This window comes from Lepidothrix coronata, unplaced genomic scaffold, assembly GCF_001604755.1.
Source record: "Lepidothrix coronata isolate B3197 unplaced genomic scaffold, Lepidothrix_coronata-1.0 Scaffold104, whole genome shotgun sequence".
Classification (NCBI taxonomy): Eukaryota; Metazoa; Chordata; class Aves; order Passeriformes; family Pipridae; genus Lepidothrix; species Lepidothrix coronata.
The window spans coordinates 768291-781427 of NW_016690284.1; the positions used below are offsets into that span (position 1 = coordinate 768291).

The 13137-nt window shown below is 36.6% G+C and overlaps 1 protein-coding gene across 5 annotated transcripts in view; it reads left to right on the plus strand.

Moving 5' to 3' along the window:
* Positions 1 to 13137, plus strand: part of NIPBL (NIPBL, cohesin loading factor) — a 158308-nt gene that overhangs the window by 86237 nt on the left and 58934 nt on the right. For 4 of the 5 annotated variants that reach the window (XM_017823616.1, XM_017823617.1, XM_017823615.1 and 1 more), the window contains one exon: positions 4795 to 5427. The exons of the other annotated variant lie outside the window; for it this stretch is intronic. In XM_017823616.1, the coding sequence (XP_017679105.1) occupies positions 4795 to 5427 (633 nt within the window). The remainder of the gene's footprint in view (positions 1 to 4794; positions 5428 to 13137) is intronic. 5 annotated transcript variants of the gene reach the window in all.

The following is a 13137-nucleotide window of genomic DNA, read 5'->3' on the forward strand; positions in this document are numbered from 1 at the left end:
TGAGTTCCTCAGATTCTGTCATCACAAGGTTTGTAGCTTTTCCAACAGACAAACATCGTTGTGAATACAGTATATATGCTCTGGAGCCTTCCTTAATCTTCGTTTGCGAAGCCCAGCCATGACAATACAATTACTCATATCTGAAATCTTAATAATTAACATGTAACACATAAGCATTTCCTTAAGCCTCTCTTTCCAAAGACTTTTCCAGTAAAATGTCTGGAATGTAGTATCCAGGTTTATACACCAATTTGGTACCCATTTAAATAATGTTCCAGGAGTCTCGAGGATCACTTTCCTATGGATTAAAAAAGATGCAGCACTTTGAATGTTCCTGAAGTTTCTCTTCACTTTGCTATGAACTGAGTGTTAGACGTTAGTCTTCATTTCTTCTCTAGCAGTTTCTTCAGCTTTCATGCTTAGGGAATGATACTTCTGGCCAAAGAGGATGTAGGATGGGTGAAAGACTTTCTGTCAACATCTGAGAGCCTTTGTCTGCAAGGGAATTAAAGGAATATGAAGATACTGCCTTTTGTGACCCTTTGGAAGTTGTTGTACAAGTAGAAAGCTAATGATTTTTTGAAATTCTGTGTGAGTCCTAAGTTCCTGGTAACCTTAATAGTTGTTTTTTCACCATGTGGATCACAACGAAGAGTGTGATCAGTCGTGTGACTTTGATGCATCATCTTTGAAAGGCAAGTGACCTGAAGAAGCTTAGAGATGATCAGAGAAAGTGTCATGAATGCTTAAATAAGATGTGAGTACTGTGGTGTGATTAGATGTGCAGACAAAAACCATAAGGTGGAGATGTCAGTGATATGTGAGGTCTCCTGGACAGGAGCTTATTTGTTTGCTATCCAAGTTACTGATGCCCAATGAGTGAGTGAGCCATTCCAGGTGTAAACAAACAAAAAGTGGTTTTGAAACTTTACATTTTAAAGAAGGCTAAGGCACTGTCAATGACAATGAAATTCTTTTTATAGTTGACTGCATTTTATAGGATTTGATATCAGTCAAGGGTCACAGAGAAAAGGTGTTTACAAGTTGCTACAGCAGTTGATAAAACTTTTTCCATACTCAGAGCCATCTACTACTAGGAATCTATGGAAAAACTAATAAATATAGAGAACCAGTCCCAGAATTATCATGGGTGGTCAGGAAGACTGTTTCTGAAAGACTAGGGAGATATTGTTGATGGTTGTGTTTGTTCTCTGTAGAGCCTCATTTCCTATGATGTTACCTGCTTCTTGACTACGTTTGATGTTATGTGGTTGACTCCTAGTATTTACTGTTCAGTAATGGTACAATGACCTTCCTGAATCAGTGGAGAACCTCCTTTTATTTCACAAGCTGTACATATTCCTCCTGTATAAAAAGAAATTGCACAAAGTTCTTTTAATGATACTGTGGAAAATCAACTACAGAAAGTCAGAATTTTTTTTTTTTCCTGATTTACCACTCAGCCCTAAATATAGACTCAAAAGTTCCCTACATATTTCTCTGTTCTAAAAGAATATTCTGAAGTTTGGTTCATTCCCGAAGATAATTTCTGAAGATCTTCCTATTATTTACTACACTGACAGCATTTTGTAGAGCAGACCTTCTCAATGCTGGAATCTCGACTGGTTCAGTAAACGAGTCATAGCTGTCTGTCTCTGTATTCCTTAAAAAAAATTTCTTCTGTTGTCAGCAAGTCTTGTAACATCTTTGTTCTCAGACATACAATGGCCAAGACTTCTCCCATAGGAATTACTCCAGACCGACTCCAACATTAATAGACAAAACTCTCTCTCTATAATCGGTATTTTCATAGAATCATTAAGGTTGGAAAAGACCTCCAAGATCATCAGGTCCAACCTCTGGCTATATACCACCCTGTCAGCTAAACAATACCACCAAGAATCACATCCAGTTGTTTCTTGAATACCTCCAGGGATGGTGACTCCGTGGTGACTCCCTGGGCAGCCCATTCCAATGCTTAACAACCCTTTCAGTGAAGAAATTCTTCCTGATGTCCAACCTAAACCTCCCCTGCTGCAGCTTGAGGCCATTTCCTCTCGTCCTGTCCCTTGTTACCTGGGAGAAGAGACTGATCCTCTGGGGGCTACAAATCCTTTTAGGTAGTTTTAGAGAGCGATAAGGTCCCCTGTTTTCTCCAGACTAAACAACCCCAGCTCCCTCAGCCACTCCTTAGAGAACTTGTGCTCCAGACCCTTCCCCAGCTCCATTGCCCTTCTCTGGACAGACTACATTACCTGTCCTTCTCATGCTGAGGGCCCACAGCTGGACACAGTGTTCAAGGTGCAGCCTCACCAGTGCTCAGTACAGGGGGACAATCATTGCTGGCCCTTGCTGATATAAGCCAGGATGCCTTTGGCCTTCTTGGCCACCTGGACACACAGTTGGCTTTTGTCTGAAGTCTTAGCATTGAATAGAATTGCGGTACATGTTCATTGTGTGATACCTGTTCAGCAGTGCTAATGTTTATGGTAGACTGAAACCGTTAGAGAATGCTTCGTATTTTTCAGTTTCTTTTCACCTCAATACATTCATGTTGGAGCTTCTAAGCCTTCTTGTCAGGGGCTTAACCATCATTAAATGTCTCAGAAATATGTGAAGTTATTGGTAGAGTAGGTTCTCTTAAATGCAGCTTATAGACCTTACTAGACCTTACTATCAAAACCTTTCAGGAATTTCCTTCAGGAGGAAGATATTTTCAAATACCTATTCGTAGTGCTGCCTAGGAGAGGCAAAACTTTACTTTTGTTTCTTCATTTGCTGGATTCTAAGTATGTTCAATGAAATGCACTGAAATCCTTCTGACCTCCTCAAGTGAACTCAAAGATAAAAAGAATCACCTTATCTATTGCTACAGTGTTATTTTTCAACATGACAAATACCAAATTAATACCAAATCAGAACAACTTTGTCAGATTTACTTAGAGGTTTAGGACAAGGGAGAATCAAATCTGTGCCTCTTTAGAAGTGTAAATGTGAAAAACAGTAAATATCCCATGGTTGCAACTTTAAAAGTATTTATTTGCGATAATTCAAGATTAGTATGTCAGCAATATCTCTTTGAAAAGTTCTGAGCTGCCTCTACTATTTGTAGAAATTACCCTGCAGCTTGTATTTCCTGAGCGGTAGTCATTGCCATGGAAGAAATTAATAGCTGATGATTTCTGCTACGCATTACACTAAGACAATCTTGTAAATTACCAAAAGAAATGGCAACTGGGGGGAGGAGCATCACACAAATAGGAATCTGTGGTGAAAAGCAAGTGAGAGATCTTAGGGTGTAGCCAGAACTTTGGTTGAGTGCGGTGTCTGATTTGAGAGGGGGAAGTGGAATAGTAGAAACATTTTGAGGATCGGAGTGAGTCAAAGTAGGGTTTTCTGACATTACGGATGTTATTGGCACAATATGGAGTTATTGCTGATGGCCAAGAAGGATTAAGTTAAACCCATGTCATCCATACAGAAGTTATAAGACTTTTTACAGAATGTACTAGGTGGGCAAAATAAGTATAGCAGCCTGTGCAAAGAAGTCATCAGTAAAAGCTCACTTTTCCTGTGAATTGAAGCTTTAGTAATACCCATTCTGTTTTTTCATCTACAGGTCAGTACATTGCTTCATGATTCTTAATATTTCTAAAAACATCTAGTAGAAATTTAAGCTGCAGAATAACACTACTTTCCTATTTAGTGGTGTTTCTTGAATGAAGCACATGGGGACCTGTATTCCAGTTACTTTTTGGTTGTTATTAGCAGTACTGACCTATGTTGACCTGACCAGAATAACAATAATTTCAGTCACTACTTTCCAAAAATCAGTATTCCCCAATGGATGAATGGAATCTGAATGGTTGCTTTAAGAAGAGGAGACTCTGTGTCCCCACCTCCCGCCTCTCCTCCTACTGTTTCTTTTTAAGCCAAAAATATAGCTCAAAGTTGCAATTGGGACAGGTTGAACAGTTCTGTTTTTCAGACCTTTTTTTCTAGGCTAACAGTTACGGGGAGCTGATTAGTTTGAGGAACAAAAACTTTGAATGTGCTTAATTGGAGAATGTATTTAATTAAAAATGTCCTCTTTTAAAAATTTCTATAGATACACTCAAATCCTGAAACGAGAGTACAGAGAAACAAATATTCATAAACTAAAAAAAGGAGGGAGGAGGGAGATAAGGAAGGGAATGGTAGAAAAATGCCTTAAGACAATTAGTATTTTCTACATAGTAATGAGTAGGGGAGGTAGGAATGAGTTTACCTAAAATAGATTTTAAAACAGTTCAAAATTAATTGTCAGAATCCAAGTTAAGGAGGTTGTGTATGTTTTGAATTTTTTTAAATTAAAAATGTGTGACTGAAATGGCTAATGTGTCTACACTGATCATTAAGTCTTCATCACTGGACCTTATTAAGAATCTTTTTGATTTTTTCTTTTTTCTGTAGTCAGCTTGCTTCATTGACCATTTTCTAATAGTTGATATTCTGAACCTTAGGTACTATTTTTATTTATTCTTTTTTGGTGGTGGGTTTTTTTGTTCCATCTTCTCTGAAATGATCCTTTCTCTACCTGCAATGGACTGCTAAAATTCCTAGGAAATATACTGCAACTGTCTGGATTGCATCTTGATCTAGCAATGATGTGCTTCCTACCAATCTTATTTAGACCTTTTGTGATCACAGTTATATGTAGAAATACACATTAACATTATGTAGGTTATATTTAGTGTGTTTTTATATAAACATGAAACAACATAACTGTTCAGTTTTTCTGAATTATTATTCTAGGATCAAGACAACCTTTAATCCAACAATCTCAGCCTCCACCTTATTCATCACCTAGAGATGTTCCCCCAGACATATTGTTAGATTCTCCAGAAAGAAAGCAAAAGAAACAAAAGAAAATGAAGTTAGGCAAGGATGAAAAAGACCAGACTGAAAAAGCTGCAATGTATGATATCATTAGTTCTCCTTCCAAGGACTCCACTAAGCTTACATTAAGACTCTCTCGTGTAAGATCTTCGGATATGGACCAGCAGGATGATATGCTTTCTGGTTTGGAAAACAGCAGTGTGTCAGAGGGTGATATTCCTTTTAATGTGCAGTACCCAGGACAGACTTCTAAAACACCCGTTACTCCACAGGATGTTAACCGCCCACTAAACGCTGCCCAGTGTTTGCCGCAGCATGAACAGACAGCTTTCCTTCAGGCACAACAAGTGCCTGTTTTACAACAGAACACTTCAGTTGCTGCAAAACAACCTCAAACTCCTGTGGTACAGACACAGCAACAGGTTTCGCAACAAGGAGCTATAACGTCATATGATGAAGTAGAATTGGATGCATTGGCTGAAATTGAGCGGATAGAACGTGAATCAGCTATTGAAAGGGAGCGATTTTCAAAAGAAGTGCAAGATAAAGGTAAAAGGATTGTGTGTGTGTATACACTATATATTATATAAATATATATATATGCATATAAACCCCATATATATATATATATAAAAAACTTCCTGTCATTGTCACATAGTTCAGTTCTGTTTACTCAGTGTAGGTTCTTCTGCAACGTTCATTTCCATTCCCCTCTAACAATGAACTATAATCTCTCATATATGCCTATTTTGAATATCTGGTATTCTTTATTTGGGGTCCTAATGGATGGAAAGTGAAATTCGTATGTTTCAAAATTCTTTTAAGGTACTCTCACTTTGAACTGTGAGACTGAATGAAGTACAATTGATGTTGTTTATAGTTTCTAAAATCCCAGCCATACCGTAAATTAAAATATGTAGTAAGTTTTGATAGTTGAATTATCAATTAACCACCCATGTTACCTAATTTTAAGAAAACACAGGAAAACTGTTTTATCCCATTTCTATTCATATCCCCATTTAAATTTAATGTGAAGGAGATGCCAGATTAAAATCACGTCTGTTTTTTTAAAGGTAGTATAATAACTGGCTAATATATAGTACTGTATTGTCTGTAATGTTTGTTCGACTGGATATTAACTATTATGTAGGCATTAGAAGCTTTTGAGAACTACAATATATCTGTATGGTTTCTAGCACAGAACCAGATGGGCCTCTGAAACGTTTTATCTTCAGTAGCTGTACTGGTTGTCTTAATTGCTTTAACTGAATCTATCTTTTTTTTCTTTCTATCTTTTTTTTTGTTTTATTTTGATTTCCCTTTCTGTTGTTAACTGGTTTGAAGGTCTTTGGGTTCAGAAATCTCAAAAACAGATACAAAGTCCACATGTAGATCTTGAAGATAAAATGTATTTTATAAATTAGAAAGTGATAGGTTACCATAAGTATTTTTCAGAAGCTTCCTCTACATTGTGTTTGACTTCTGAGAAAAAAGTCTTTTGTAGCATAATGCTAATTTATTAGGTACTCACAAGAAAAAACTTGCAAAGTGAAAAATGGTAAAAATTCTGATGTTGGTTGTTCATAGGTAAAACTAGTCCATTGTGAATATACTTGCATGTGTGCAGCTGAATGAACCCCACACAGTTTGGGTCTTTAACCAGCAGTAAGAGTGCAATTTTTCTCCCTATTCAAAGTGGTTTTTCACTGTTTTTAAAGATGCTAGAGTGGCGAGGGGAGGATAGAATTTTTCTGTGTGTGTGTGTGTGTGTGTGCGCACGCGTGTGTGTATATGTGTGTGTCTGTGTGTCTGTGTATCTGCGTGTGTCTGTGTTTGTAAATGTGTTTGTTGCAGCAGTAAAAGGATTAACTTCTGAGATGTTCCTTATTTGGTAACTAAATCTAGTCCTTTTAGGAAATGTTGTCTGTGAATATATGGAGAAAATGTGTGCTCACCTCAAAAGAGATCTCTACTGTCTTTAATTTTAATTCAATGAAATGGGGAATTTGTTAATTTACTTAAATCTCTTCTACTAATTTTAAATTTATTGCTGGGGAGTTAGTCTGTGGTTTGTGGCATACTACTTCAAAACTACATTTATGTCCTCACACTTCAAATAGAATCTTCATCATATTTTACCTGAGAAGCATCTGGAAAAATGCACAGCAGCCTTCAAAGACTGAAACACACTTTCTGTTTTCTTGTGGCTTTCAGAAAATGTTGATCATTAGTTGTAAAGTTTGTTTATCATAATTACATAGCCATGGACAGACTCTTGATTTGTTTCTTTTGGGGAAAGGAGTGATTTTTATAGAATGTATTCTCTCCCCTTCCCCACTGATCAATAACCATCTTCCTGATCTTATGCTCCCCTCTTATCTGCATCCTCTGGCAGGCCTCAGTTCTTCCTGAGTTCCTACAATTGCTAGAAATCAGGTGCAAGAGTTGCTGCCTTATATTGGGATAAATGATCACTGTTTATTCACTCATGCTAAGTTGCCCCTGTGATAGACAGCAGCTCTTTTCACTTTGGCTGCTGAGCTTTCAGCTGGGAGTGCATAGTATTCAGCAGAAAGATTTTTAGCAGTCTTGGGACAGATTTTCTGAAAAGCTGTTACCTTGGAGAAACACAGTTCTTACTTTTTGGTAATGCTTTTGCCATTGCTTCTGAGTTTGTGCTATGTCTAGAAGTTGATACACACAGGGATTGTTCTAGTTAGAGCTGCAGGAGGCGTGGCTGCAGGAGGAAGTTTCTTCTATTGTTCCTGTGGGAATATGTCTNATTCAATAACTTCTAAATATGTCATTCATTTGTGCAAAGCTGCTTAGTGTATTTTTACAAAAGCCTGGCATTTTTTCATTTTAGTACATATACTGTAATTTCGGATAACTTTATGCCAAGAAAATGGTGTGGGTGTAGCAAGTGCTCTTTCTAATTAGAATGGGAATGTGTAGTGCCAGCTGATGAACAAGCATCGCTCTAGAAACTTACTCAAGGTGCTAGCACATGCTAAAATCTGCATGGAAGCTTCTTTGCTGCTTTTGTAATCCAGGCATGGGAATGCATTTTACAGACACAGTTCATTTTTCTTTGTATACTCAAATTGTTTTCCATAAATTACTTTCAGTAGACTTGTGCTCACAAGTTTTGACAGAAGATAAATGGTCTCTTCTGTCCTTTTTTTTAGACATAAAATCTCTGTAGTACTGTGCTTCATCAAAGGTTTTCAAATGCTTTCTTTTTAACAGTAAGGCTTTGGTTGGACATGGCATGTTCTTTCTGGGGCTAGTAACCAATAGCATGGTGGAACTGTTTATTTCAGAGGAGAGGCAGAGATTTTCTGAGGGGGATTCTTGCTAAGAATTGTACAACTGCTACATTTGCCTAAGGCAATGCTAAGGTCTTTTTTTTTTTTTAATGCTGAAGTCCTCCAATTATGTTTGGTGGGAAATAGGGATTGGAGCCTTTGGGTAATTATAGTGCTTTCTGTAATTAATCTTTATTTTTAACAAAGCTGTTAAAATATTTAGCTTCCACCAAACAAAGTCTCTCATAGTGGAAGGGGAGGCAGTTTCTGTTTCAGAAGAGGAACTAACACAGGGTTTTGCAGAAGTGTCTTCTTTGAAAAGCAGCTTGCCTTTCTGGTAAAGGAATATTTAGCACAAAAATCAATCATTCAAAATCTGACAGATTTGACCAAGTGTATGTCAGATATGCATAAGGAATTATTTTATAATACAAACTTTCTGCCTCATTTGGGTGCTTTTTGGAGCTATGTTTTTATAATTCTATCATTTTGGTCTATTTGTTTCTTGGGTTCAGTGAACTGTATGGTCTTTTCATCATGATAGAGAGTTGCAAATTTTAAAAAAGTTGGTTTCATCCTTGTCCTCTGTGTGGAAGGGTAGGAGTTCATCTCCTCTTCCTACTTTCTCCATCAAGGAAATCTCTCTGTATTGGTTAATTGTAGAAGTAATTTGAAGTAATTTATCTGTATCTGTTAATGAAAGGAGTAGTTGGTGACTTTGGAAATCTAGGCACTTGGCACTGCAAAGTACATTCCAATACATCTGTTATGTTTAACATCCTTAGTACTATTAATTAAGTCCATGGAACAAGACACACCCCAGATCTTCAGTTCCCATTGCCCCCCCCCCCAATGACCTCTATACTCTGATTGGATACAAGATGTTTGTTAATCAATACTGGATCATATCTTCTCTTTTGAAAGAGTGTGTAGTATTACAGATAGGTCTAGCTATTATTATTTATCAAGACTCAGATTATCTGAGTTGGAAAAAAAAGTGATTCAGAAGGGCTAAGACGGAAATGGATTATCTTTTTCCACAACGGTTGGCAGGTGAACCATCTTCTGCTCTAGGTTCATTGTGATATTTTGATGATATAATTTCTTCAGAAAGGTAGTGGAACTTCATACACACTTCATTCTCTTCTAAGCACTGCCAGTAGTCACATTTCCTGTACTACTTGGTGCCCTTGAAAGCTTTTGAAACAAGTAGAAGTCTGTATTCTGAACCAGTTTTGTTCTGTATTCTGAACCAGTTTTGTTCAACTTAGCTGAAGTTGTGCTTTGTTCACACTCTGAAGTTGACTACTCCAAGAAAGTACAGGAAATTAGAAAATTTGTCCCAGGAATTTCTGTTCTTCTCAAGCATCTTTTTTTTCTTTTGAAATATGGGGATGTTGAGAAAGAAATTTCATTTTGATAACCTCAATTCTGTATTAACTTGTGCTTTACCACTGTTCAGATGCCAGTGGGTTATTTTTGTGTATAATTAAGTAGTTCAAAGTTAGTCACTCACTTTCAGATCAAACCTTTCCTAGAACATTACATAAAGTTCTTCTTGTTTTTCAAGATTCAGACCTGCTCCAGAATTAATTTTCAGATTCAAAGTTTATGCCTTGAGATCTTTTATGCTTTTCTAAAAACTCCAAACGCTGTGAACCAAAAAGCTAAAAGGAGCTCTGAGTCTTCTAGCAAGGGCAAAAGGGAAGATAACCTTGAAAATTACGTAAAACCCCAGAAAGTAACCCATCTTTTTTCAGATACTCTTTTTCAAATTGATTTAGTTTTTTATTTTATTCGGAGTTGCTACATTTTAATTTGAGCTCTTTCATACATAGAATTGTGTGGTCACTGTTAGATTTTAGGCTGCTTCAAAGACACTTTTGTGTAATACCGCTGTTTTAAAAGATTAAGGAGTTCTGCTTTTACTTGTAAAAAGCACTGTTCTTTGGGATTTTTGAGAAGAATAATGAAATCATTAATCACTAACCATTTCATTGGGAGGCTAATATTTTTTTTAAACTTAAAACATTAGAAGAATTTTCTTAATGAGACAAACCAACTTGTATGTGTGTGTTGTTCCCTAAATATTTTATCCCTGAGGATCCATTTTACCCACTTCTTTGGAATCTTACTGTGGATTCTTTAAATTAGGAAGAAGTGAAGCTGTAATAACTTTATTTCCAATAATGGGATCAGTTAGGGGGCATTTGGATGCCTGCTGTGGGCCCTTCTTTTTTTTGGTTCGTTCCAAGCCCATAGCAGCAGACACACACATCCCAAGAGTGTGAATCTGCCGGAGCAAAACTCTCAAAACTACAGTTATAGGTAAGTAACCTTTTTCTCTTACCTTTTAAGTTCTTATCCAGCTCCTCTCCCTTTCTCTCCATTACCCATCTCCCCCATAAAGTTCCCCAAAGAAGAAGCTAGTAGAAGAACACTGTTAAGTATGGTTTGTTTACATCTAATTTTATGTAGCCAAAAATTAATGAAATGACAGAATGTGTAATTATAACCAGTATATTAGCATTAATTTCCAAAAATATGTTATAGAGGGTTTATTTCCTTAAAAACGGAGCTAAAAGTTTAGCAATTTGTACAGTAATCTCACAGATTACAGTCACTAATACTAGAAAATGAAACGAGAGAGTGTGACAGATTGTGTGTCTGTGTAGTAGGACATTAGGTATCATGTTTTTTATATACAGGCTTTCATTGGGTCTGCACAGACATAATGGATGAAACTGATACCTCCTGTAGCTCTTCCAAGAAAAGCAGCTTTGCAGCCTCCAGTTCCTCTAGATAAGAGATTTCGTCTTTGTGTGTGTTCAGACGTGTTTTAAGAAAAGTAAGGGGAAAGAAATTCCTCTTCTATTCAGAGGAATTGCAGTGAAATGTTGCAATGTTTCCATCTGTCTGGGAAACGTTACTTCCTTTTACAGTTTTTATGAAGAATGAAAAACTAATTGAATGAAAAATACATTTGTTTAAAAAAAGGAAAGGCATGTGACAGCTCAGTTGGTTGGAGCATAGTGCTAATAATGCCAAGGTTGTGGGTTTTATCCCCATACGGGCCATTCACTCAAGAGTTGGACTTGATGATCCTTGTGGGTCCCTTCCAACTCAGAATATTCTGTGATTCTGTGATTGTAATAGCACTTTTATTTATGCTCATGTGTAACATGAAATCAAAATTCCCCCATTTATCCCAGGCTGTGCTTTATGTAGGGTAATGCAGAAACTTGCTCTTGTAAGATGGCATAGAAAATAACCAAAACGTAGCAGTTAGCAAGAATTCATCTTCTTCCCTCCCCCCCAGTCTGTAGTGTAAACTAATACTGGAAAATTCAGTGTAACTTGCATGTTGTATATACGCTTGATTGTACCTGTTAGATGGATGACAGGATTTACCATATTACTTACCCAGTAATGACTTATATTCTGGGACAGTAATTTCTCTATAGTGGATTTAAATCTTGATAAAGAAATGGCATGAGTAATTAATAAACTTTATTAAGAATTTAATCCCAGCATTTCTGTAGTTCATATTTGCTAAATTTTCCCTGACACCAACCTAAGAGGACATAGACTTCTTTTCATTGTCATGCAATATAAATGTTACTGTATCTAGTCAATTGAAGATATTTTTAATATCTTGATTTTGTGCAAGGTATGATGTCAGAACAAAATCAATATCTGGAATGGAGATTTCAAAGTCATTGCTTATTTCTGAAGTTTTCTGTTTATACTAATGAATTAAAAACTAATTGGATATGGTAGTGTAAATGATACCTAAAATAAGTAGTTTTCATTGTCTGATATTAGTGTGTCGCATTTTTCTTGTGAAATTAGGTGCTGCACTCCCTATTTCAAAGTAAGTGCACTTTAGCTTTTGCTCAGATATTTTGAGTTTACAGAACTATAATTCTGCACAAAGCAATCACATGGATAAAACCCAGCACTTATGTCAGAAGAATCTATCTCATAAGTAAATTAAAATAATATTGTTTGTAAAAGCAATATTAAATCCAGGGAGGTGAAGTTACAGCTTCCAATCTCTAAATAAGTGTAGATATTTGATTACACTTTTCTGCAGTTCAATTCTTGTTATTTCCTACTGTAATATTTCCTTTGTATTGCTATAGTTGACAGAGACTAATGGGTTACCAGACATCCTTAAGTAGAAAGATTAATAAAATCATATATCATTCTGATACAATGACAGTGTTATTGCTATATTTAAGGAAACAAGCAAAACATCAGAATCTTCATTTTGATAAAGTCTACTACACCCCTAAGGCGTGTTAGAGACCCTGTAGCCTTTTTGTGTTTTGTCCTGAATGAGTTTAGACATCCCGCCTGATGGGCTTTCCTTTTTGTACAGTGAACAAAAGTCTTTTTAACAGATTGCTAAAAATTAGCAGCTGTTCCTGTTCAGATTCTCAGAAATTCATTCCTCTGAACTGCAGAAGCTAGAAGCCCTCTGGATTCTTCCTTAGAGGTTTTTGGAATTAGGTTCAGTTCTATGGGCTTCCTATACGAGCTTCATGACTGTACTTTCTTGGTTTCTTCTGTAAGGGAAGAAACAGTGAGAATAAAATTTTTCACCTGTGTTTGCTGAGTCTCTCCTTCAAGGGAGAGACTGTGGAAATCTCTTCTACTGATAGGAAGATTCTCTTTGGTTGTTCAATTCTTTTTTTTATTGGAATAGGACTTTGGGGGGAAGTCAGGTGAGAGCAAACTCATGGTTTTTGATGGTGTGTATTAGTGAAGGAGTAGAAAAGAATGGATATTTGCCCTCACTCCGTTGAAAGGTCATCCATCAGTACCACTGAAGTAATTTTAAACCTTCCTTGTACACAGATTGGATTACTGTGGTCTACAGAGCACTGTTGGTTGGAGGGACAGGGCACTTACACAACTTTGAAGAGATCTGTGAAAAATAAGTAAG